The sequence below is a fragment of the Saccopteryx leptura genome, chromosome 3, assembly GCF_036850995.1.
Source record: "Saccopteryx leptura isolate mSacLep1 chromosome 3, mSacLep1_pri_phased_curated, whole genome shotgun sequence".
Taxonomy (NCBI): domain Eukaryota; kingdom Metazoa; phylum Chordata; class Mammalia; order Chiroptera; family Emballonuridae; genus Saccopteryx; species Saccopteryx leptura.
In genome coordinates, this window is record NC_089505.1 from 112424705 (window position 1) to 112451354 (window position 26650).

Below are 26650 nucleotides of genomic sequence, written 5' to 3' on the forward strand. Positions count from 1 at the left end.
GAATGATGGTGCAGAGGGAGCGTGCCTGGAAGGGGCAGCTCCCCCTCCGTCATTCCTTAAGCACTGGCTTTCTCCTGCCAGCCCCTGGCACAGGGGCATGTAGGACTCTGGCAGACAGCCCAGGATTCATCCGAGCCCTCCTGGCTGTGGGGTCAGAAGGGCAGGTAACTGGCGAGGCTGCAGCTGCCCAGAGAGCCTCGGTGGGTCGCCTCCTGTGCCACCCAGAGGGGTGTTTGGAGGAATCATGTCCCATGCAGGGCTGAGTATTCAGGAAACCCACCTCTGGTCGCAGCTGAGGTGTCGAGGACGCTCCTGCCTCCTGTGGCCGAGCAGAAACAGTGGTATAAGGGAGAGACCCCTTTCACCAGAGCCGAGAAAACCCTAGGGTAGATTTTGGCAACGTCACTGACAAGCCACGGGCACTCAGAAAACAGTCTCTCAAAGCATACTTGTTTCACAGAACACAGCAATGCACTTAGATGACTAATAAACCTGAAGGGAATTTCAACCTCTTAAACGTTTACACATTTACCCAAAACCCTAATACATGCTCTCCCTTAAAGTTTACAACCCTTTGAGGACACATATCATCCTCTCCATTATACAGATGAAGGGACTGAAACTTAAGAGGGCAAATGACTTACACAAGATCACTTGTGCTGACACTTGGAGCCAGCTCTGGGTCACTTCCCAATTCAGCAAGCTCCCCACCCACCCCCGGCTGATGATCCACGCACTGGCTCCTTCCCCTCCGCCCTGAACCCACTTCTCCAACTGTGCACTCTTCCGCCTTCTCAAGGGGACAAGGAGTTACTAACCCAGGTGAAGAGGGCACCTGGCCCCCATCATCCTGACTAAAGATGAAACATAATACGATCACCATAAAGCCTGGACTCTCCTTGGGTGGGGAGGAGTCCTCTTCAGAGCCTAGGATCCCACTGGCTTTGTAAAACCCCTGCCCTGCCAGAGAGCAGTCCTGAAGTTGACTCTTAAACATGGGTGGGGTAGAGACAGAAAAGAAAGAAACCTACAGTCAATTCATCCCAACAGACTGTCTCACTGACAGGGAACAGGGTTCTGAACACAAAGAATCTATTTTCTCAACTGAGGGGAAGAGAAAAGAACTCACATTTGCATTTCGACCCACAGCCAGCGGCATGGTTGGGGGAGTGTCAGGACTCCCACTATGACGATCCTCCTTGAATTAGTTTCTAAATGTAATGAGTCCAGTAAAATTGCCAGCAGAATTTTTTTATTGGGGCTGAGTGGGTGGGACGGGATTAGCTAATTGAAAAGCATCACAAGCAGGGGTGGGAGTAGAAGGAGGGTTGCTGATACCCAACAGATATTAAGACTTGGGAAACATGGTTAAATAAATTATGGTATGCCCATACAACAGAAAACTCTGCAACTCATTTAGAAAAAAATGAAAGCAGCTCTTTTATTTGTATAACATCATGGAGAATATGCAAACACATATTTGCTTGTTATATTAGTTATCAATTGCTCTGGAACAAATTAGCCCAAAACTTACTGACTTCACATATTTATTATGTTTCCGTGGGTCAGAAATCCAGGCCCAGCTTAGCTGGCTGCCTTGGGCGTAAGTCCTCATGAGGCTGTCGTTGGGTTAGCCGGGGCTGTGCTCTCACCTGAGTTCTCAACGGGGGCCAGAAGCTCCGCCTCCAAGCTCACTCAGGTGCTTGCTGGCAGGCGTCAGCCTCACAGGTGAGCTCCCCACAGGGCTGCCCCAGCATCACAGTTGACTTTCCCCAGGGTGAGTGATCCAAGCCAGTGAGCGACAGCACCCCATGTGGGAGCGGCAGACTTTTCAGAACCTAGTTTCAGAAGTGACATCCCACCACTTCTGCAGTGTTCCATTCCCTAGAAGCCAATCTGTCAGTCCAGCCCACACTGAAGGGGAAGAGAGGTACGTGGGGCGTGGGCTGGTGGGGACCGCTCTGGGCTATCTTACTGGCTGCCCACCACTGCATGTAAACAGGTAAGAATAGTTTTTTTGTTTTTGTTTTTTTCCTTTTCTCTTTGAAGCTGGAAACGGGGAGAGACAGTCAGACAGACTCCCGCATGCGCCCGACCGGGATCCACCCGGCACGCCCATCAGGGGCAAGGCTCTGCCCACCAGGGGGCAATGCTCTGCCCCTCCGGGGCCTCACTCTACCGCGACCAGAGCCACTCTAGCGCCTGGGGCAGAGGCCAAGGAGCCATCCCCAGCGCCCGGGCCATCTTTGCTCCAATGGAGCCTTGGCTGCGGGAGGGGAAGAGAGAGACAGAGAGGAAGGAGGGGGGGGGGTGGAGAAGCAAATGGGCACTTCTCCTATGTGCCCTGGCCGGGAATCGAACCCAGGTCCCCCGCACGCCAGGCCGACGCTCTACCGCTGAGCCAACCGGCCAGGGCCGGTAAGAATAGTTTTGGAAGGATACATCAGAAACAGTTTACTGGAGTACCTGGGGGAGAACTTTTCAATGAATATGCTCTTATACCCTTTGAATTTTGTACAAAGCACAATGCCTGGCACACAGCAGACTTTGCTTAGACTGTCCCTGTGCACGAGATCCCTGCACGCCTCTCCTCGCCCGAGCCTCAGGCCTGAGATGTCACCACGAGCATTCTCACCAGCATTTAGCAGGCACCTCTCTTCTCTCACAGAATTCTGCTTTGAGCTCAAGTACACGCCTTTATTACTGCATTACAACTTAAATCTCTTCAACTCAGTCTGGTCCTTGGGTCAGCAGCATCAGCATTACCTGGAACCTCGTTAGAAATGCAGAACCTAGAACCCCACCCCAGAACTATAGACTCAGAATCTAAGTTTTAACAAGATGCCAGGGATTTACGTGCAGATTAAAGTGTGGGAAAGCCTGGTTTACGTCTTTTCCTGGCTGCACTATAAACTCTTCTAGGGCTCTCTTTTATCTGTCCCTAGAATCCGTCATAGGACCTGATCACCTGACTTGCGGCTGCTGCTCTGCACCCAAGCGGCTACCCCCAGATCAGAGGAATGTGGCACGTCAGTTGCGCGCACTGGTCATAGACCCCTGTCATTTTAGGAGTCCCACAACCCCCCCCCCCTTCCTCTCAATAAGAGCAATGGGGGAACACCTTCAAAGCAAAGCATTCAAAATCATCCATGCTGCACCACCTCCCCCTGGTGGCAGGCTCTGGAAACTCAAATTGGCATGATAAGGAGCTATTGCGATTGGACAATAATTACTGTTTTCTATCAACATCACCTTTATTTCTTTAAATCATCAGTCACTTTCTTGTCCTCCAAGGAATCAGGTATTGACACAAATACACAAAACCAAGACTTGGTGTCACCAGGCTCAGAGCTCTGAATGATGCCGAGGGCAGTGCCACTCTGTCCCGTCCTTTCCTCCCCACTTCTGTGGCTGCTGCTTCGGTCCCCGGTTCTTCCGCCTGCCTTTCCTGCTTTCTCTCTGCCGCCACCCACTGCCCTGAGCCTTTGGAAAGGGTGAGGGGTGGCTCACGTACCCTCAGCTGAGACCTGGCAGGGAGAAGCCCCAATGTCAGAAACATGAAGCACAATTCTCCCCAGAGCCAGTCCTTAGGGTTTGGATGACTTTTCGAGTATGTCCAGTTGCAATACTGACATTTCCTAAGAAACCCCAGAGTGCAGCCTCGTCGGTCTTCCACTGCGTCCCCTTGGTCTCCAGATACACACACAGCTTCCTTACTCTTCCAGGAAGAAGGAAACATTCAACAGGATATCTGGAATAGGAAGAGAGAAACTGACAAATCAGCTCTCCAGAGACCACAAAACATCAGCATGACAAAAGACACAGGGGCACCGGAGCGCTTCTCCATGAAGCTTCCGGAGACCGAGACAGAGGGAAAGAGGAGGAGAGGAAGACACAAAATATAAGCGAAAACCATACCTTGTACCAGGTCTTGGTGTTCACCTTCCGAAATTCGGTCCCAGGCCTGCGGCAAGGCTCGGATGTTTGCCAGATCTCCCCACTGGACTGAGGACAGGAGGTACTTTCTCTGCAGGTAACTTCCTGGAAGTTAAGGACTGCTCAAAAAGAAAGTGAAAATGAAGCACGTTGAAGCAAAAAACAAAAACCAAAACCCTGGAGAGAGCTATAGGAAACAAAAGCAAAAGTGCAGCTATCATGAAATTTCCCAAGTTGCAGGATTTGCCCATGCTAAATTTTTTTTTTTTTTTGAGACAGACAGGAGACAAATATCAACTTGTAGTTGCTTCACTTTAATTGTTCACTGATTGCTTTCTCTATGTGCCTTGACCAGAAGACTCCAGCCCAGCCAGTGACCCCTTGCACAAGACAGCAACCTTGGGCTTCAAGCCAGTGACCAAGGAACCATTGCAATGATCCAATGCTCAAACCAGGGACCCTGCGCTCAGGCCGAATGAGCCCGCACTCAAACTGGCGACCTTGAGGTTTCCAACCTGGGACATCAGTGTCCCAGGTCGACTGCACCACCGCCAGCCAGGCGCCCAGGCTACAGATCTTTACTGAGCGCCTCTTCACTCCCATGCTCTGTGCTACAGGGCCCGAGGAACAGGACGTTGTCCCTGCAATCTAGGGTCTCCCCATGGGGAGGAAAAACCAGAACCTGAAACGAAAGCATCTAAGTGACATACGAGATCAACTCAGTGGAAGCTCAGAGAATGAATCCATCTGGTTTAGAGGGCAGCAGGAGGGGTCCAGCTGGTGGGAAAAGCACAGGCAAAGGCACAGATGTGGGGAAGCCCGGACTGGACTGAGGGACAAGTGAGGCCTCTGGTTTGGCTGGCACGGCACAGAGTGCAGGGCAGGCGGAGAGGGGCTGGGAAGGCAGGCTGAGCCCGGACACACTGCCCTGCAGCCCAGCATGGGGCCTCTGCACTCTGCCCACCTCCCAGCAGAAGCTCCCAAAAACTGTTCCACAAGCAATAGGATCCGAACTCAACCTACTGAAGAAATAGGGAGTGAGGACACTCATTGGGGATGGCTCAAAGGGGAAGAAGCTAGAGACAGAGAAACCTGCCAAGAGGCTGCATGTGATTAAAAGCCCAAGTGAGAGGTAAGGAACTATGGAAGAGGCGGTGGGGATAGAGAAGAAAAATGTAAAAAACACATCAGGGAAATAGAATCAAAGGACTAGACAGGTGACCGTGTAGACATGCTCAGAATAGTACCTGGCATATCATAAATGCGCAGTAATGTTAGCTGCAGCTACAGCTCCTACTGCCCAGGCTGCTGCTGCTGCTGTTGCAATTAAAAAAGAAAACAGGGAAGGGGGACGATACTGCTTAAGTCTCCATCTAGGGTTGATTCTACAACTAAAGGAAACAGGAGATGAATGACAGTGTTAAATAGAGGAGTTCAATTCTAAATCTGAGTGCTGTTCTGTGAGCAATCTAGTTGGAGGCATCTGTGGGAAACTGAAAATCAGGGTGAGACATGGCGCTGGCCAGTTGGCTCAGCAGTAGAGGATTGGCCTGGCATGTGGATGTCCTGGGTTCGATACCCGGTGATGGCACACATGAGAAGCGACCATCTGCTTCTCCACCCATCCCGACCCCCTTTTCTCTCTCTCTAGCCAGTGGCTAGATGCAGGTATCAGACAAGAATTGAGAGAAAAAGGCCAGAACTCCAACTAAATGATCTTTCTGCTTCTACTGGTGCCCAACACCACACCCAGTATTTACTCAGAACAAAGCCAGAGTGAGTCTGTTAAAAACATAGGTTTTTTTTGTTTATTTGTTTTTTTAAAAAACATAGGTTTGATTATGTTAAAACCTAATAGTTTTCCAACTCAGAGTAAAAGCCAAAATCCTCTCAAAGACCTCAAGGCCCTACAAGATCTAGCCCCACCTCTCTGGGTGCATCTCCCAGTAGGCTTCCCCTCTTCACTCTGTTCTAGCCACAATGGCCTTCTTTTTATTCCTTAAACGTACCAGGCAGCTCTCACCTCAGGCCTTTGCACTTGACGTCTTTTCTCAAACGTCACTTTCTCAGTGAGGCCTGCCCTGCCCACTGCTTACAATCCCAACCCACCCTCACCCCCCGCTTTCTGTGCTTAGTTTTTCTCCATAGCACTCATCACCATCTGACAGCCTATACGTTTTCCTTTTTCACTGCTTATCTCCCAGCAACTAGAACAATGCCCTGGCATGTAGTAGCTACTCAATAAATGAGTTGAGGAATAATTATAGGAAGAACCAAGTTCAGGAGCCATAAAGAATAGACCCATACTATACAATTTTGTAATCCTGTGAAAATTGAAATGAAGACTTCCTGGAACAGCTCTGGACACTATCTGAAACAGGTCCAAAGGATACGAACTTCGATAATGTCTCTCAATATCTTGCAACCATTCCAACATGTCGGCCACAGAGGGGCTCACAACCGAAGCCCGCAGGACAGCATCAATGCCGATCGTGTCCGCATGCTGCTCATAGATCTGAAGTACTTGTTCCACGTGGCTGCTGACTGTGTCACGCACCTTAAGGAGGACAGCTCTAGGGGGAAAGGGTCTGAGATTAGGCATTTTCATGAGAAAGGCCTGAAGCAGGCTTCCTCACCGTGGCACTCGGACATTCTGGACCGGATGATTCTCTATGGTGCAAGGCTGCCCTGCACACTGGGATGTTTAGCACCATCCCTTGCTTGTACCCATGAGATGACAGGACCAAACCACGTCCCTACTCTCTCCCAAGTTATGACAAGAAATAATGTCTCCAGATATTTCCCAGTGTCCCACTGGAACAAAAACTGCCTCCGAAGGACATTCATTTGTCTAAACAGACTGATGACAGTGCCCTGGAGGTAGAGGTGGCTCAGGAATTAAGAATTGACTTAAAGACAGAAAAGATGGTGTAGAAGTATGCACCTGAAACCTGTATAATTTTGTTAACCAGTCACCCCAATAAATTCAATTTAAAAAATAAATAGGCCCTGGCCAGTTGGCTCAGCGGTAGAGCGTCGGCCTAGCGTGCAGAGGACCCGGGTTCGATTCCCAGCCAGGGCACACAGGAGAAACGCCCATTTGCTTCTCCACCCCTCCCCCTCTCCTTCCTCTCTGTCTCTCTCTTCCCCTCCCGCAGCCAAGGCTCTATTGGAGCAAAGATGGCCCGGGCGCTGGGGATGGCTCTGTGGCCTCTGCCTCAGGTGCTAGAGTGGCTCTGGTCGCAACATGGCGACGCCCAGGATGGGCAGAGCGTCGCCCCCTGGTGGGCGTGCCGGGTGGATCCCGGTCGGGCGCATGCGGGAGTCTGTCTGACTGTCTCTCCCTGTTTCCAGCTTCAGAAAAATGAAAAATAAAAATAAAAAAAATAAAAAATAAATAAAAATAGGCCCTGGCCAGTTGGTTCAGTGGTAGAGTGTTGGCCGGGTGTGTGAAAGCCCCGGGTTCGACTCCTGGCCAGGGCACACAGGAGAAGCGCCCATCTGCTTCTCCACCCTTCCCCCTCTCCTTCCTCTCTGTCTCTCTCTGTTCCCCTCCTGCAGCCAAGGCTCCATTGGAGCAAAGTTGGTCCAGGTGTGAGGATGGCTCCATGGCCTTCACCTCAGGTGCTAGGATGCCTCTGGCTGCAACTAGAGAAACTCCCCAGATGGGCAGAGCATCACCCCCTGGTGGGCATGCTGGGTGGATCCCAATCTGGTGCATGCGGGAGTCTGTCTCTCTGCCTCTCCCCTTCTTACTCCAGAAAATACAATAAATAAATAAATAAACATAATAAAATAATGCATATAAAATGCTTAGAGACGGTCCCAGCTTATGGTACATACTGTGATTATTCCATTGGTGACTCCAAGGGGCCAAGCCACCAAGCAAAGGTTACAATTTCCCAAAGGGCAAGGCATTCCTTAGCTCAGAATTGTGGCTTTCAAAAATGTTTGACCATGACCAAAAGTAGACTTCAGAAAAAACTAAGAATTATACCACTCCATACATAGGTGGGACATAAAAATGAGACTCAGAGACATGGACAAGAGTGTGGGGGTTAACAGGGGGGGGGGGGCACAAAGAAAACCAGTTAGAAGGTGATGGAAGACAACTGGACTTTGGGTAATGGGAATGCAGCATAATTAAATGTCAAAATAACCTAGAGATACATATGTACCCTGATTTATCAATGTCACCCCATTAAAATTAATAATAAAAAAATTCTTTTAAAAAAAGTAGACTTAATTGCTTCTCAGTCCTTTGGCTAAGATCAAGTATAGTATCTGGTCTTATCAGTGTAATATCTGATATGTCCTCTGAGGACAATACAGTAAGTGGATCTGGAGCAGAAAGATGGACTAGGAGTTTGCTCTGTCCACTCTGCGCATCAACCAGTATTGTAGTACTTCTAGAAATAGTGCATGGAAGAAAAAAAAAAGTCTGAAAATAACAGCCCAATGTCCACACACAAATAAGTAACCAATTGAAATAAAAGTTTGTTATCTTAGAATGTACCATGATTTAACTATCTCTTCTACTCAACTAAGGAACTAAATCTGGTTCATTTCTGTATTCCCAGCACCTTATGCCTGGCATCCCATTGGTGCTTAATAAATGCATTTTATTCAAGTGACTATAAAGAAGGTCCCCATTTTTGACAGTTTCATATTAGTCTATGGCACATAGTCTATAAACTAGAAGCTTCTTTTGTTCTGGTCATGTGCCCTGTCTTTTCTCTATCTTCATAATCTGTAACTCTGATATGGAGAGTCTAACATTAGGCATAATAAAGGCTGACAGATGTGCTACTCCTGGATACAGAGACACTGATGTTCAGCAAAAAAAAGTGGTGGTTAAGAGCTCTGGCCTTGGTGTCACACACACTTGGGTTACAATCCCATCTTTACTATTTACTAGCTGTGAGACCACAAAGGCAATCTGCTTGAGCCTCAGTTTCCTCGCCTGCAAAATGGGACTGAGGTTAAAATCATAGAGGTGTTCAAAAAAGATTTTATGCAATAATGTACGTAAAGCTTTTAGCTCTGACATCCAAGTTTACAGTATACAGCTGACCTTCAAACAACACGAGTTTTAACTGTGCAGATCCATTTATACCCAGACTTTGCATCATTCAAAGATTAACTATATAGTTGGGAATCCATGTGTGGGGAGAGCCAACTGTAGTCGTATGTAGATTTTCCATAGCGTCGAGGATCATCACTAACCCTCGGTGTTGTTCAAAGGTCAACTGTAGTTCCCCATTGCTTTTCACCAAAGTAAACTATAGAGGAGAGCTAAAAGCACTCTCCACTGCTTTTACTTTCAAACTACTGCCACTACCATACCTAACCTCTGACAAGGGAAATGCCATCACATGGTTTTCTGACAGAGGTTGCACTGCAACAGATGCACGGAGAGGAGGTTGAGACACCTCCACTTGCCAGGCTCTCAAGTTAAGAGAAAAACACCTTCCTGACTGATCCTAGCTACTTATAGAACACCCCGTTTTTAAATCTTTCCATCAAGAAAGAATATCACGGAGTCTCTTACAGCCTCTCCCCTAGCTTGTCCAGGACAGTGTCACCAGCCTCCAGCTGCTTGCGCCTCAGCCGCTCCTTTAGATCTGGGAAGGCCCGAAGCGACGGCACATTCTCAAATCGCAGATTCTGCGCCGCCTGCAGCTGCTCCGCCAGGTTGCTGAGGGAGACCAGGAGGGGCTGGCAGTCCCTCAGAGTGCTCTGCCACAGGCCCTGCTGCTCCTCCACCACCGGGAAGCATTTCTTCAGGGCCTCCTGCACAGCAAGCAAAGGCCGGTCTTGAGTCATCTTCTGCTGGAGGGAGAAAAAAATATTTACAAAAATAAGTAAAACACAGCACTCGGGGAAGTACCCTGTTAAGGGTGGGAGTTATTTCCGTTCTCAGCTGAGTTTCAGCTAAAGCAGGATTTCCAGGTAGGGCTGTGTATCCCCTCCGTCTGGAGCTCCTGGCAGGAAGGGCTCCCTTACCTTTAGAGGAGCTCTCGGAAGGCGGGGCGCTAGTTTCTCACCTCGGGAAGGGTTTTCCGACTACTCCTAGGAGGAGGCTCTTCTGGGGCTAAGGCAGTCTCCTCCTGCAATCTGCAGATTCCCGGGGTGCAAGACCGGTCTCCTCTGCGCTGGCCTGTGCTTCCGGAGCCAGAATTTTGTCTCCCCTCCTTCAGACTGCCAGCCGCTTCCCTTAAACCAGCAGGAAAACTGAAAGCGTAACACCATCCAACTTTGAGAACGCACTAGAGCCGCCAGCCTGCGCCCGCAATTCCTCTGAGCATGCCCCGTACGCAGTTAAGTCGCAAAATCTTGCAGTAGACCGCAATGCTTTCTGGGTACTGTAGTCTTACGTGTGAGCGGGAGGCCTGACGTGAAAGCTTTAATGTGATTGGATACCGTGGACCCTCCTTCTAAAACGGCGACTTCTTATTGGTCAGCCTGTGGCAGTTTGAATTTCGTGATGGCGGTCGCACGTCCTGTTAGCCTCTGAGCCGCTCCTTCTCAGTTTGATCGACGAGGTTTTCCTCCCTTGTTTTGGGACCTGCTGGTACATTCCTTGTGACTTCTTTACCTCCAGGTGCAGACGGTAAGTCTCCCTCCACGAACCCCTCGGGACACCCGTTCGCTCTCTCCCACCCCTTCGCGGCCCCTGCCTTCCCTCCCCCATCTCCGCCTCTCACCCTTTGTGGTTCGGTACCCCCTCCACGCAGCCTCCACCGAAGCGCCATGGCTCCGGCTAGGAAGGGCAGCAGTCGGGTGAACAAGACCAACTCGTCACGGAACCGGAAGCTCGCCTCCTTTCTTAAGGACTTCGACCGGGAAGGTAAGGGGCCCAGCCCGCGTCCTCGGGCTAGCGAGGCACTCGCGGGTTGCTGGCGGAGTGGGCTGCGGGCGGCACGGATTCCAGGCTGCATTCACCCACGGGGCGGGTGACCCGGCTTCTGTCGACTTTGCCTTACCGCAGTGCAAATCCGATCCAAGCAAATGCAGTCAGACAGGCTGAACCTCCTCAAGGAGATGGATAACTTGTACAACATCGAGATCCTGCGGCTGCCCAGGGCGCTGCGCGAGATGAACTGGCTGGACTACTTCGGTGAGCTTCGCCGTGGATGGAGCCCGCGGTGGTTCCCGTGGCCGCCTTCCCCTGGGTCAGGTCTCCCGTGAGCACTGAGGGAGATAGCAGACTTAGTGCTCCCCCCGCCACTCCCTGTCTCACTCCCCTGCTTTTTATTATTTTTTAATCTCCTTAGCACATACCGTCATCTACCCCTGCGGGAAGTCAGATATGTTCTCTAAAAGACCAGATAGTAAATATCTTAGACTTTCTGGACCAGAGGGTTATCTATCCATTTACTCAACCTCTGCGGTTCTAGTTTCAAAACAGCTTTAATAAATGGGCATGGCTTGTATCCCAATAAAATTTATGGACATGCTGAAATAGGAGTGGCACATAAAATTCATGTATCAGGAAGTCGTATATATTATATATATATATTTTATAAAACCACTTAAAAATGAGTGAGTGAATAACATGGTTTGCTACCAGAGCTCAGTTGAAAGGATAGGATGTTTTCTGCAGCTTGTAGGAATTGCCGGTTTAAAATGGTCAAATAAAATTGTGAAGTGTAAGAACCCAAGAGTTTTCCTGGCCAGAAAAAAAAAAATCTCAGGCTGTACCCCACCCCCTTGTTAAATGTCCAGGGATGTATAAGAGGCTGTCCTCTCTGCTGGGTTACCTTTACTTTAAATTTTTTTATTATTATTAATTACCCAGTATATGGCCTCCTCCTGAGATAGAAACGCATGGTTTCCTCAAATTGTAGATATTTAACGATCCTTTGACTTGCCCTTTTGTTTATTAAGCTATTGGCACATTTCTATAAATATTCATTGAGCATTTATCAGTCTCAATGCTAGGTGCTGAAGATGCATTGGGGAATAAAACAGATATTGTACCTACTCAGGAATTTACAAGTTAGTTGAGAAAGTTCCTTTTAAAAATTCACATATGATTATATAAAGTTATGAGATAGAATAGCATAGTGGTCAGTAAGCACATTTATATAGTGCTTCCTGTGCCAGACACAGGAATAAAGTGTCTTACATCTATAGTAAGTCTTGACTTGGTGTCCTTGATAGGTTCTTGTAAACTGAAACTTTAAGTGAAATGACAAAACCAATTTTATCATGGGCTAATTGTTATAAACGAGAGTCAAGTCCTATAGCATATTTATTTTTGGTCACAAAACCCACCAAATTTCTAAGTAAAGGCCCAAAACACTTCTAATATGTGACATTGAAATAAGTGTGAGCTATACATACATTTAAGAAAGTACATAAAAAAGAGAATTATTATATTTTCCAACTCTTTCATGCCAGTTTAGGGTCACAAGTGACTAGAGCCTTTTCTGGCACAAGGACCAACCCTGGACAGGACAACCTTTCATCTATAGCACACTCACTCAGACTTGGACAATCAGACACATCGGTTCACCTCACGTGCATGCCTTTGGGTGGTAGGGGGAAACCAGAGCATCTGGAGACATGAAGAGAATGCAGATTCCACACAAACAGTGGCCCCAGCCAGGAAACAGTTTTTTGGGGGGTTTTTTTTTGTCATCAACGTTATAATGAAAGAATGTTGAATGGAACTCCGTTATTCTAGGACTTGCTATATTAACTAATTTTATCCTCATAACAATCCCTATTTTATAGATAGACAAGATTAAGACACAGAAAGATTGGTTACTTTGCTCAAGATCTCACGAGCTGGTTAGTGGCAGCTTTCTGGTTCCAAAGCCAGAGTTCTTAACTGCTGTACAGGATGCTATGAGAGTTTCTAGCAGGAAGACCTAACCTAACTTTTTATTCTACCTCTAACCTTGCACAGACCTCTTCATTCAACACACATTTACTACATACCTACAATATATTTTGCCAGAAATGACGGATATTATCTCTGTCCTCAAGGAATTCAGTTCAAGATGGAGTGGACACTTAAACTGCTTTGAATAGTTGTGGAGTAGGTGAGGGTGAAGAACTAACTCAGCACTTGGCAGCAGTCTGCTATAACAGACAACCAGAGTTTGGGGGTTGAGCTGAATTTCAAAGGATGAATTAGAAATTTGTTGGATGCAGAGAAAATAATGAATGCCAGGGCACTGAGTCATGAAGGACAGTGGCACATTTGGGAAATCACAAGAGGTTTTAGTGTGGTAGAACATAGACTATCACGAGGGGCCGAGCCAGCCTCGGAGAAAGGTTCGATTATGACGTTTCTTGAATTGTTGGACTGAGGGTGTAATGTCCAGTTTTAGAAAGGGTGATGGGAAGATGATTTATCCTGAAAATCTGATAGTCACTGGACAAATGTTCTTTTTAAAGCCCTAGGAGGAAACAAGCAGGCCCTGGAAGAGGCAGCAACGGTAAGTGATTTGTCCCGTTTCAGAACTGTTGGTTAGGTTTTTGTTTTTCTTAATTGGGACTGTTCACAAAATCTAACCAGTGGGTCCTTACTATAGAGGAGGTTCCATAGGGGACATGATCCATTTGTGTCAAATGAAAAATCAGTTGTTAAATGCTGAGTATGTGCAGCACAACTAGTTTGGAGCCTGAAGAAGAGAGGCAGTTCTGTCTTGGTAGGTTCTTTGCAGCCCTTGCCCTGACATCTGCAGGGAAAACAGAAATCCTCCAAGTTCCTTTAAGCCCCTAGGCACTACATAGGTGACGAAGATACTCGCTTCGGTGTGCCGTACTGTAGAAGCTGTGCTCTTACTTGGGACCCTCAGGATTCCCGATCTTTCTCACCTCTTTCCTCCCAGTATCAGTACCAGTAAGATGGAGGGCAAAAAAAGAAAATAGTAAAACAAAGGGTTAAATATAGAATACTATCCGATACAGTAGCCACCAGCCACCGGTAGCTATTAAAATTTTAAAAAGTCAGTTCCTCAGACACACTAGCCACATTTCAAATGTTTAGTAGACACATGTGACTCTGAGATCATACGTGAACAATGTGTGCATGCTCATTCATTTGTGTATCTTTCTGGGGAGAAAGTTTAACATAGCCTTCATCATACTCACAAAGTGAACCCAAAGTCCACATCCTTGTCTGAGTTGATCAGGATCATTTGGAATCTCAGAGTTGAAGTGATCTAACTACAAAGGGTACACAGGAGCACTGAAGAGTGGCTCTCCACCAGCTTCAGATGGTAAAGTACTCAGGAGCCAGTTCAGTCAGGAAAAAATTACAGTTTGGGGTGAATAAAATCAAGAATTAGTAAAACAATCTTGGTCCGTGCTTTCTCTTTCTTTGTGATATGTCATTCCCCCATCCACACCCAGATCTAATGTTTCAAAAGATTTACCTTGAGATGAATTATACTCATTAGCTAATGCATCAGCCTCTTTAGAATTACAGATCAGAGCTTCTAAACTAATAGGAGAGATCCAGTGTCACCAAGTCAAAAGAATTCTATCCTTCTGGGTTTATAGGAGTTTATTATAATTAACACAATCTCTTGTATTTATGAAATAATATGTTTTAAAAAGTAATTGTTTTCATCTTAAAATATTGTTCCTCATATTTGATGGAATATGCCTGTGGTGTTTTTGGCTGTTTGTCACAGGCTGACCTGGATATCACAGAAATAAATAAGTTGACGGCAGAAGCTATTCAGACACCCCTGAAATCTGCCAGAAGTGAGTACTTTTCAAAATCCCTTGTAGAACTGAAGAGAGCTGAGGCCCAGGGTGGTTTGGCTCGCTGTTTAGGAAGGCCTCTGTGATGCAAGACCAATACTAACCAAACTCTCCAGGCCCATGTGTGAGCAAAAGGGAAAGGGTGGGAAAAGGTGTTCAGGAAACCAAACACACCTGGTGCTTCCCCTGAGCTGGAGGGGTTAGCAAGATTGACAGGGTGTTACAAGACGTGGCCATACTGGCTGCAACTCTCCCCGGTCAGCAGGCTGAGAGAGCTGTATGTGAAAGGACCGACTCTCAGCGTGCTAATCCATGGTACTTGATTCAGTGACCCATCCGTGTAAACGTCTCTCACATACACGCCCCTCACTGAGGACCACCATCTTACAGGGAGGTTTTGGGGAAGCCGGGTTGTAATTAGTGAGCATGGATGGAATCAGGCCAGGACAAGCTCTATTATGGACTTGATGTCGCTGACATTAAGCTTTGGCAACTCAGTGCACCCAACCCTTGTGAGGCTGTCCTGACCATGGATTTCTGAGCTGTCCACATGGGCACTTTCTCGACTGGGCAGGGCCAGAAACACTGTCTAGTTCTTCATTCCAACTTGGTGTCCGTCAGAATTGCCTTGTAGTGTGAAGAAATCATGATGAGATTTTCCTTTTCCAAATGTCATATGCCAGTTCTGCCTCCCGGAGGTTGTATTGTAATTGGACTTGGGTGTTCCTAGAGATTGTCAGCCACATATTTACAGCCTGTTAGGTCACTTTTCGTTATTCCTACATTTAGGTAATAGCATTTTCTCTTCTGAGTCCCACCAATTTTGCTTAGTTGGGGTGTCTTCTGATTTCACCCCTGGGAACCAGGGTCAGCGAACAATAAATATGGTTTTCTTTTGACCACTGTTTTTGACTACATACTAAGTTATGCATTTTAAAATAAATGTATGCATACTTTTTTTTAATGTAAAAGAGCTTAAAAGTCATTTAGTCTGATCTCCCTCTTCCCCTATGTTTAAGTGCAGAATTTTCTCTATGGAATCCCTAGCTGCGGCCTGTATATATTTAGCAGTTAGACATTTTCTGAGTTTTTCTGTGATATCTACATAAGTAATATTATAATAAATAATAATGCTTATAATGTGTCAGTACTGTCCAGGGGCTTTACATTCACTCATTCCACAAATTCTTTAACATTTATAAAGACACTTCAAGGGCTTGGGATAGAGGAATAAAATATCAAAGATGCTGTACTTACAGAGCACACATTCCAGGTCTCATAATATCCCTATACAATGACTACTCCTTTTTATAGAGGAGGAAACTGAGGCACCACCATGAAGCCACATGACCTAGTTAGTGGTAGAGCCAGGCCTCAAGCTCGTGTCCGTTCAGCTCCACAGTCTATGCTCCTAATAAAAATGCTGGGCTGACCATACAGGGTATCATATGGGGTTTCTTCCCCAACCCATTTATCTAAACCCTTTTTTTTTTTTTTTTTTGCATTTTTGCATTTTTGCATTTTACAGAAGTGAGAAGCAGGGAGGCAGACAGACAGGCTCCTGCTTGCGGCAGACCGGGATCCACCCGGCATGCCCACCAGGGGGCGATGCTCTGCCCCTCTGGTGCGTTGCTCCATTGCAATAGGAGCCATTCTAGTGCCTGAGGCAGAGGCCACAGAGCCATCCTCACCACCCGGGCCAACTTTGCTCCAATGGAGCCTTGGCTGCGGGAGGGGAAGAGAGAGATAGAGAGAAAGGAGACAGGGGAGGGTGGAGAAGCAGATGAGTGCTTCTCTGTGCCCTAGCCAAGAATCGAACCTGGGACTTCCACATGCCAGGCCAATGCTCTACCGCTGAGCCAACTAGCACCAGCCAGGACCTAAACCCTATTTTTATTTTTTTAATTAATTTATTTATTCATTCCATTTATTTATTTCAGGGAGAGGGATAGATAGGGACAGACAGACAGGAACAGAGAGATGAGAAGCATCAATCATCAGTTTTTTGTTGCGACACCTTAGTTATTCATTGATTGATTTCTCATATGTGCCTTGACCGGGCCTTCAGCAGACCGAGTAACCCCTCGTTTAAGCTGGCGACCTCGGGGTCTCGAACCTGGGTCCTCCGCATCCCAGCCCGATGCTCTATCCACTGTGCCACTGCCTGGTCAGGCCTAAACCCTCTTTTTTTGTTGTTTGTTTGTTTGTTTGCATTTTTCCGAAGCTGGAAATGGGGAGGCAGTCAGACTCCCGCATGCGCCCGACCGGGATCCACCCAGCATGCCCACCAGGGGCCGATGCCCTGCCCCTCTGGGGCATCGCTCTGTTGCATCCAGAGCCATTCTAGCACCTGAGGCAGAGGCTACAGAGCCATCCTCAGCACCCGGGGCCATCTTTGCTCCAGTGGAGCCTCCGCTGTGGGAGGGTAAGAGAGAGACAGAGAGGAAGGAGGAGGGGGGTGGAGAAGCAGATGGTCCCTTCTCCTGTGTGCCCTGGCTGGGAATCGAACCTGAGACTCCTGCACGCCAGGCCGACACTCTACCACTGAGCCAACCGGCCAGGGCTAAACCCTCTTTTTTAAGGTCATCTTTATATTGAGTCTGTTTCTGGATTACAGTCTGAAATTGCATAAATTGTCTCTTCTGTAAGAAATGTGAGTACATGAAAGCTTGTTCTCATGAGAAATATCACTTTGTTAAACTTTCTTGTAGCACGAAAAGTAATACAAGTGGATGAAATGATAGCGGAAGAAGAAGAAAATAAAAATAAAAAACATCAAACTGCCAAAGTAAGTAGGTGCTCAGATTCAGGGCTGTGGGCTGACAGACGGGGAGATAGATACAAAGGTGCTTAAAATACAGTGTTGCTCTACCTGAGTTCATAGTTTAGTGGAGAAGATCCCACTTAAATGGCCGATAACCAAAGTGATCCTAGGAGTAGGTACAAAGTGCATCGACATCAGAGAGGAAGCTATTAAGTCTTACCTACTCCCTTAGGACACAGCCAGGCCGTTAAGGTGAGTGAGATTTCATTAGCTGGAAAAGAAAGGGAAGGGAACTCCCGGAGGATTTATGCAAGTTTCATTTAACAGACAGGAAGCAGTTTGAAATAGCTGGGATGTAAGCGTGAGGGTACTGTGGGTAGTGTAGGGGCCGGATAGCGAATGGCTGTGCGTTCAGTTTCATTGGGTAGCTAATGGTAGGTAGCGTAACCAGATGGGAATTTATTTCAGAGGGGTATTCAGGATCCATGGGAGAGGGGAGAAACTGGAGAGAAGGTAACCAGTAGGGAGGCTGTTGTAACTCTTGGACTGAGGCTCTGACCCTAGAAGAGGAGAAAGTAATGAGATAAGATTTGAAAGGGAGAATGAAAGGGAGTGGGGGAGTGGGTGGGGGGTGGGGAAATGGGGAGGGAAAGAGACGCTGCTCGGAGCGATGGTGCACGGTATAGTGTGCAGATGATGGTTTGTTGAGATGTACACTTGAAACCTGTACGGTTCTGCGGATTATTGTCACCCCAATACATTCAGTTTAAAAAAAAAGAAAAATTTTAAAGGGGCGGGAATTGAGTAAGATTGGTAGAGGGAAGGAAGGAAAGGAACTAGAGATGACTAAATGGTTTCCAGCTTAGGCAGCTGCCAGCCAGGGGCATGTGGGACACAGGAGGAAGAGGGTACTGAGTTCAGGTGAAGGGGAGCAGTTCACGAGTTGTTTGACTTTGCTGAGTGTTTAATACTTTTCCGGGACAGGTGGCCTACACAGAAATTTCAGCCTGGAGCTCAGGGAGGGGAGGGACGGGGAGTCACACTGACTCCCAGCTCATTAGGTGGCTGTCCCACTGTGGGGTTGCAGGGCAGGGAGAACGTGGAGGGGGTGAGGGAAGAGGACAAGGAGCTCAGGAGGCAGACCACAGAGGGACAGCACAGAAGCAGAAGGGTGGGCCAGTCTTGGCAGGTGAGGGAGGACAGGATCACCAGTAGATAAAGAGTGGTTCTTGTCAGGTGTCTCTGAGGACTTGGGGTGGGTGAGTACTGCTGAGGGTTCCTGGTATTGGGCACCTGGGGTGCCCGTGGTGCCCTTTGCAGTGGTACTTTATGTAAAAGTGGGGGTGGGGGCTGGCCATTCAGGCTACAATCAATTCAAAAAACATGTACCCTTGATCTTGACCAAAATCCTCTATTTTGGAGACCAAGCCAGGTATAAGGCCTTAGTTGGTCAATTATATATGTTCTTAGTTATTTAACTCTGCAAGATAGACTTTTTTTTCTTTTACAGAGACAGAGAGAGGGATAGATGGGAACAGACAGACAGGAACGGAGAGAGATGAGAAGCATTAATCATCAGTTTTTCGTTGTGACACTTTAGTTGTTCATTGATTGCTTTCTCATATGTGCCTTGACCGTGGGCCTTCAGCAGACCGAGTAACCCTTTGCTCTAGCCAGTGACCTTGGGTTCAAGCTGGTGAGCTTTGCTCAAACCAGATGAGCCCGCGCTCAAGCTAGTGACCTCAGGGTCTCGAACCTGGGTCCTCCACATCCCAGTTCAATGCTCCATCCACTATGCCACCTGCCTGGTCAGGCAAGATAGACCTTCTTATGTTTAATATTAGTTTTCTTTTCCAGAGTTGGTTCCCCTCTGCCTTACCTTTCCCCTTTGCAGGAAAGCTTTTTGTAACCTCAGTTTCATTTGCTTGTGACTTCAGGGCAAAAGGTGTCCTCCATCCAGGAAGAGAACCCAGTCCATACAAGGAAAAGGCAGAAGAAAAAGGTAACGGGTTATCCAGATTCAGCTATATGTTGGTTCTACTGGACAGCCACATTCATTGTGGCAGGGCTCGGGGCTGAAGGCTTCTGTGGCTCGTGTTCTAGTAGATCCTAAAGTCATCAAACCCTTGAGTATCTGAACTGAGGGGCCTCTAGCAATGTCTGACCCAACACCTGCTCCAGTTCTTCTGCCCACCTTCTTTATCCTCCCCCACTCTTTCCAGTGCAGACAGGGAGAATGAGGCCCAGAAACATATGGTAGGCCCTGCATATTATTTAGTTCAGTTACCTGGCAGTCCATGTACAGAACTACCCCATGGTTAATTACAAAGTCGCTGTCCTTCTGGTACAGTGTTCCTCCTGGTCCTGCTAAATAAAGAATCACCATGGGCTTAACCTGATCCTGCTGGGCCCTGCTGAGCCCTTTGGGGACGGGGGGGGGGGGGGGGGGGGGGGCTGCCCTCAGACGAGCTTAGGGAAGTAGTAAAGGGGTGGTGCCGAGGAGCGGAGTGCTCCGTTCTCCCTGAGCAGTGGGCACTGCCCAGCACAGGAGGGGCCCACAGCTGTTGAGAGGCTGTCTCCTTCCCCTCTCATCGCTTGATTGAGAAGTTGGATTCTGGAGGTTGACTGCTGGGCCCAAAGTTCTGGCCTTGTCCTAATTGGCTGTGTGATTTTAGGCAAGTTATTTAAAGTCAATAAATTTCTGTATCTGTAAATGAGGATAATAACGGTGCTTCTCATAGGGTTGTTGGGAGAGTTACATGAGTTTATGTAGGCGCTCAGGACAGTATCTGACAAGGTCAGTGCTCTCCAGGTGTTACCTGCCCCTGCTGCTGCTGCCCTTGGACCTGAGTTGGCACCCCTAATGGCCATTTCTTACCTGCAGGTCAAGCAATTGTAACACCATTACCCCGGCTATGAGCCGAAGGGAGTTGTCTCTGGTGAAACCAACTCCAGGCCTGACACCTAGATTTGACTCAAGGTAAGTATTTAGAATGGAGCTTGGATTTGGGTGGGAGCCCAACATCTAACATCAGAAAAGAAAAGTGTTTAAGAAAATAACTCCTGACTCCTTGGCCTGGGACACCCTCTCAGAGGGGGGTGATTGCCGGGGCTTCCTGGTGGTGTTGGCCTCTCTCTTGAGTGCAGGTTCACCTGTTTTCAGCAACAAAATGATTCTATCTCTGCTGAGAGGACATTGTCCCTGCTGACCAGGAGGCCTCTGCTGACTTTTGGTCTATTCTGATTCTGATCAAAAGGGTTTTGTTTGTTTGTTTGTTTGTTTTTTGTTGTTGCTGTTGTTGCTTTACAATGGGTAGGCATTCTCTGGTACCCATGAGGAAACCTGATATCCTCTTTTGGAAGACCAGTATAAACAAGGATGTTCTTGCAGCATGCGTTTATCCCTTCTCTAGGGCTGGTCAACTAAACAGGAAATGCTATCTAGACATTTTAAAAGATCTGTAGCTGATGTGGGGGCAGCTTCAGGATTACAAGCATCTCCATGCAGTTGCAACATAGTGTGTCCTAACGGTCCCACTTGCTCTTATACATGTAAAGTCTGTGGAAGGCTGCCGTAAGGGATTGAGAGTGGTCATCTCGGGTGGGGGCAATGAGGAAGATGTACCTTCTGCTTTTAACCCCATTTTTTTACATGAGCATATAGCAGAGGACATTTGGGGGAAAATAGGTAGCAGCATTTTAACTATCTTGAGAAAGTTAGCGTGGGAATTCATACAATGATGTCACTCCGAACCCTCCTCCTTTGACCCTGGAAAATTCCTCTTGAGAGAAGCACTTAGCTCCTCTTGGAAATTCATTAAACATAGTTTATTTCTGGCTGCCTGTCTGGCTGGCTGGCTGGATAGATAGATGGATGGATGACTGGCATTCATATGAAGCTTTGGACTGAAAATTTACAAGGATAAGAATTGATGTTGTTAGATGTATGTTTGATAATTACAGTCTCCCTTCTCCAGCTGTGTTTAGTCATTACTGCTTAAAAAGATTTTTCCCCTAAATTTAGAACTCGCCTTCTTAGAAATGTGTGATTTGAAAACTGCAGCTTGAGGCCAGATGGGGTTTGGAAGGGTTCGTCGCGCCTGGTGTCATACAATCTGCCAAGCCATCTTTACAGAGATCTTCCCACTTTACAGGGTCTTCAAGACCCCAGGCCTGCGCACTCCAGCAGCCAGAGAGCGGATTTACAACATCTCTGTGAACGGCAGCCCTCTTGCCGATAGCAAAGAGATTTTCCTCACAGTGCCAGTGGGAGGCGGAGAGGTAAGTGTTTCAGAGAGAGGCAGGCCAGCACGCCTCGTAGTCAGCATTTCCCTCCTGGTCTGTTGCTCACTTCTCTCCCCGATGGTCTTTTTGGTTGCATGGATCCTGGTCTCCACCCTTGTGCACTCAGAACACAGTTTGCTCTCCCAGGTTAGAGGCCCAGACTGGGAAGGTCCTTGCCCAGCTCCAGGTTCCATTTGTTCATGAGCTAACATTGTGCACCTGTCTTATAGCAGCCCCAAGCATGGAACACATTCCTGTCTTTGAGAAGCAGTTCAGTAGTCAAGATAGGTTCCAAGTTAACTATAAGATCGCCATGCGATGCCTGCAGTAATGGAGCTGCAGTGTGCGGGGCGCGCTGTCGGTGGTGTGTCACCTAGAAAGGGGAGCGCGAGCTGCCTCTTCCACTTTGACTTCAAGGGGTTGTGAAGCAGGCCGAACCCAGTTTCTCTGGCTGTGTAGAGCAAGTTGCAGACCTCACTTTGTGGGAGGGAAGGGTAGTTGCTCCCAGATGTCTGCGGGGCATTTCTAAGCTGATGGGCATGCCCTGGTACCTGGGTGATCCAGCCACTGGCCCAGTGATAAGCACTGATGTCTCTGCACTGTATCCTTAAGGGACACGGTGACAGCTTGTGTCCTGCTTTGCCTCGCCTCATCCCCCCACCTAGTCCAGGACATGAAGGGGACTCCCTGGGGCACACTGGGCTGCTAGTGGAGGTTACTACCCTGGAGGATATGCAATTTAACCAACTCTCCCCTCCACGCAGAGCATGCGATTATTGGCCAGTGACCTGAAGAGGGTCGATATCGCACAACTGGATCCAGAGGCCTTGGGAAACATCAAACAGCTGTCCGTGAGTCCTACTCCCCCCACCTGGGCTGCCCGAGTAGCCTTGGTTAGCTTCATGTCTGATGTCTTTCAAGACTGGGCTAGTGCTTTGTACTGAGAATCGTGTTGCTTTCTTTCCCCCAAGGGAATCTGACCATTATCCTGCTTACCTGGTGGCAGTTCTGTCCCTAAATTGATGCCGAGTTTCGGTCCATCCCAGAGTGCCTGTCACAGGAGTTCCACAACAGAATCAAAATTCAGGCAGCTGGTCCCTATGTTAGGGTGCAGTTGACCTGGAACTGCAGCTTCCTCACAGCATTTCAGGAACTGAGGGTGGGGGAGGCTTGTGACAGGGAATCCACAGAATCACAGAAAGCGCTGGGCAGCCTGGCCTCGCCGCAGTGGAACCACTGGCAGCAGGGGTGTATGGGCTCCACTCCGGGGCCCCAGTCCCCTAGTGCCTGTGGGGCCGCTGCCCGTCATTCCTCCCCTAAGCAGGTGGCCTGCGCTGCAGGGCTCTTGGTTCTCTTCTCCCTGAACGCTGCTGATAGGTGGCTTTGGGCAGCCACCTTCCAACTTTGACTGATTGCTACATTTCCCAACACTCACTGTCCAGTTTCTTGTCTTCGTTTAAATTCTTGAGAGAAAGAATTTTAATTCTCAGGCTCAGCTTTGATCAGACGGGCCCTGGTCCAGTCAGCATGCTCTAGGCTGGTGGGTGAAGCGCTTAGTGCAAACAAGGCTGCCACAGGCCCGCCCTCCTGGGTGTCTGAAGGGTGCATCCAAGGAAGGGGACAGGGCCGCTGCTTTTCCAAACATGTCCCACTGAATGTAGGCCCAGTGCTGAGATCACACACACAACCAGCCACCTAAATCTGGTGACATTCATCATCTAGCTAGACCTACAGCGCTCCTCTTCCCAGATTATACCTTCCCTGTCTCATTTGAGATGTTATTTTTCGCCTTGGTTCAGATGAGAAGCGGAGATTCAGAAAGTGAACTAGGTTGTGATACAAATAGAGAATGGAGGGCTGAGAGCCCTCAGCGCCCCGAGTGACTGTGAGGCTGCCTGGACAGGCATGCCCAGTGTGTCTTCTCTGAATGACCTAGGCCTTTTCCTTCCAGAGCCGTCTTGCCCAAATCTGCAGCAGCATACAGACTCACAAATGAGGCTGCTGTTCCAAGAAGCCGAACTTGACAGGATGATCTTCAGTGTGCACTTCTGGGACCTTCTTCCCTTCAAGCTTATTGTTTATTTGTGTGTGAAGTTCAGAGCAGGGAGTGGTGTTCCTCTTGGAGAATTCAGGAAGTGAGAAGACACTGTTCCCCCAGCAGTTAAGACAGTTTTTCTCTTCACACCTCCCTACCCACCTGCTGCTGAGTCCACGCAATCAAAACTTCCTGTCCTCCCAGCTGAATTCTTCCTGCTCTCAGAGCTGAGCTGCTGCGTTCTGCCTCCTGTGACCCGGTGTCCTCTTTGCCCTGCCCTGACTCTGGGGAGGTGGTGCGGAAGAACCTTACGTCTCGGAGAGACTGCCTGCACCCTCGTCAGAGAACCCTCTGCGTCTGGTGTTTCCGCTCTGTGATGCTTGAGGCTGGGGTGTTCGGGCTCAGAGCGAGAGCTCTGGGACATGGGAGGGCAGACACAGAAAGCTGGGAGGAACCGTCCCGATGGGGCCAGGACAGTGGGTCAGGACCTGTCACAGCAGTGACCACAGAGCACAAACCTCACCTCCCATGCCCATCCGGTCCTCCTGTGGAATCCCCCACCTGCCGTGCCTGTAGTTTCTTTCAGGCTGACTTAAGAACAGTGTATTTATCTCTGCTTATTGAAGACCAAAAATGGGTTTGGAGGTTGTTTCTTGCTCCTCCACCTCTGCAGTTAGTGGGAATTTAGATAAGGGAGTTTTAGATTAGATCAGTTGGGTTTTTATGTGACTGGCACAGAGGAACTCTCAAAGCTCTGTGATCTGGTGGTCCCTGCAAGGTCTTACTGGCTTCATTAAGGGAGCAGATATAACTAGTCTGGTGGCCTTGTTCTGCATGTTTGGCCTGTGCCAGGATGTGAGGGCCCCGGGCGGGGACTAGTTCCTCAGAGTCGGCACTGAGGTCCCTGTGCACCAGCTGGTGCCTCTACCCCAAAGAAGCACGGGATGCGGTCCCAGAATGTGGGAGCTAAGAGTTCCCACCCCAGGCTGAGGGCCCAGAGTTTTCCCATGTGTGACTCTTTCCTATGCTTTGTATATATTATTTTACTACATGACTCTTCTAGTAATCCAGTCCTGTTTAAGTTGTGTTCTTTCCAAGTTGTTTTATTCTCCTTTTCCTAAGACTTTTTGTACATACTGTTTTCCTGAGCATTGGTACCTCTAATCTGATTTCTTCTCATCAGAGCTACTGAAAAACTACCTGTTTTTAATAAATTGTGAGTTTGTATTTAATCATTATTCTACCTACTGTCATTTCCAAGCTGTGCTACCTGGACTGGAGGCAGTTTTAGAGCTGAAGCTGTTGGAGTTGGAGGGTCTTTGAACAGCTACTTGAAAGATGAGAAAACCTTAACTTCTGGCAGAATCTCTAATACCTGAAAGAGGGGGCCCTCACACCAAGATCCAAGACATAGGCAACCTATGCCAAGAAGTCGTCCCCCCCAATGTCTTGGTTCCATCAGCTGGAGACTTACGTCTGGGAGGACAAAATCGAGGCTGTCTGTAGTTTACCTGTATAGTCTAGCCTCCTTGGCCAGGACAAAGCAGAGGCACAGGTGATTCAGTGATCATGCTTCTCGCTTCCCAGAGTTCCAGGGCTCTGGCAGACCTGCCTTCCTGGAATTCTTTCTACATTGAAAATGATCAGCATGGAACTAAACAATCTGGGGTCATTACTTAGCTCGGTCATCTGATATGGTCAGTTTATGGAGAGGGACCCTTTGATCAGTGACAGCATTTGAAATAAAGGGTTCTCATTTCAAGTCATTAAGTGCCCAAACCTGAGGTTTCTACCTTTTCCACCATCATCTGGTACAGTGTTAGGAAGAGCCTGACATCAAGGAAACACTTAGGGTCCAACATGCTTTACCCAGAGCCAGACTCCCCTATTTCACCATAAACCAGTTTATGGGAAGTGTGTAGTATGTAGCAGGTGCCTAATAAATGCCGATCACATGATGAAGACAGCAGTTCCTTCCACATAAAGAGCTGATTTGAACGGTAATGAGTTCCCCACACCAGAATTTAAAGCATGGGTTGAACTATCACAGCTGCAATGTCGCAAAGAAAACTTAAATCTCACTGCTAGGCCACAAACTAAAAAGGGCCCATAGACAAATGATCATCGTTTTTTAAAATTAGTTAATTTTATTTTTTTAATTAGTTGATAATTTAAAAATCACCGAAGTTCACAAAAAATTATTGCAAGCCTCCAAAAAAAATAAGATCTGGCAACATGGGCCACAGTCAACTGGAGGTGAGAAGCAGCTTTCTTTAACACCTTAGAGAACCTGTTCCAGTGGAAAGTGGTTCCTACCCAGTGACTTCCCTTTGTTACCTACCTCATGCCTGTGGGCAATCTGCTAAGTAGAGCTGCTCCGGGTTGGAGGGAGGACAGTGCCTAGAGTCCCCTACACTAGGGCCCAGAGGCAGTTTAATAAACCTAGGATTTCGGCCCTGGCCGGTTGGCTCAGCGGTAGAGCATCAGCCTGGCGTGCGGGGACCCGGGTTCGATTCCCGGCTGGGGCACATGGGAGAAACGCCCATTTGCTTCTCCACCCCCTCCCCTCCTTCCTCTCTGTCTCTCTCTTCCCCTTCCGCAGCCGGGGCTCCGTTGGAGCAGGGATGGCCCGGGCGCTGGGGATGGCTCCTTGGCCTCTGCCCCAGGCGCTAGAGTGGCTCTGGTCGCTGCGGAGCGACGCCCCGGGGGGACAGAGCATCGCCCCCTGGTGGGCATGCCGGGTGGATCCCGGTCGGGCACATGCGGGAGTCTGTCTGACTGTCTCTCCCTGTTTCCAGCTAAATAAATAAATAAATAAATAAATAAAAATAAACCTAGGATTTCAATGAACAGGTTCATTCTTTCCCCTATAAGCCCCCTGATATTTCCAAAAGCCCTACTTG

The 26650-nt window shown here is 48.2% G+C and overlaps 2 protein-coding genes and 1 non-coding gene across 4 annotated transcripts; 2 read left to right on the top strand and 1 right to left on the bottom strand.

Moving 5' to 3' along the window:
* Positions 1-2424: 2424 nt before the first annotated feature.
* AIRIM (AFG2 interacting ribosome maturation factor) lies at positions 2425-10222 on the bottom strand. 2 transcript variants are annotated; one of them, XM_066375891.1, is made up of 5 exons: positions 9943-10222; positions 9488-9768; positions 6330-6509; positions 3919-4037; positions 2425-3751 (listed from the first exon to the last, which is right to left on the bottom strand). In XM_066375891.1, the coding sequence occupies exons 2-5, from the start codon at positions 9760-9762 to the stop codon at positions 3714-3716; spliced, it is 612 nt and encodes a 203-aa protein (XP_066231988.1). In that variant the 5' UTR covers positions 9763-9768; positions 9943-10222; the 3' UTR covers positions 2425-3713. The 2 variants fall into 2 exon arrangements, with proteins under 2 accessions (XP_066231988.1, XP_066231989.1); XM_066375892.1 differs by having other exon boundaries at positions 3919-4041.
* Positions 8182-8365, top strand: LOC136401749 (U2 spliceosomal RNA). The gene has a single exon (XR_010750750.1). It is a non-coding gene; the product is annotated as a U2 spliceosomal RNA (small nuclear RNA).
* Positions 10223-10411: 189 nt separating the features above from the next.
* On the top strand, positions 10412-24675 carry CDCA8 (cell division cycle associated 8). The gene is made up of 11 exons (XM_066372125.1): positions 10412-10549; positions 10674-10786; positions 10928-11056; positions 13348-13388; positions 14592-14664; positions 17376-17452; positions 19366-19430; positions 20313-20408; positions 21583-21709; positions 22477-22563; positions 23664-24675. The coding sequence occupies exons 2-11, from the start codon at positions 10690-10692 to the stop codon at positions 23706-23708; spliced, it is 837 nt and encodes a 278-aa protein (XP_066228222.1). The 5' UTR covers positions 10412-10549; positions 10674-10689; the 3' UTR covers positions 23709-24675.
* Positions 24676-26650: the final 1975 nt, after the last annotated feature.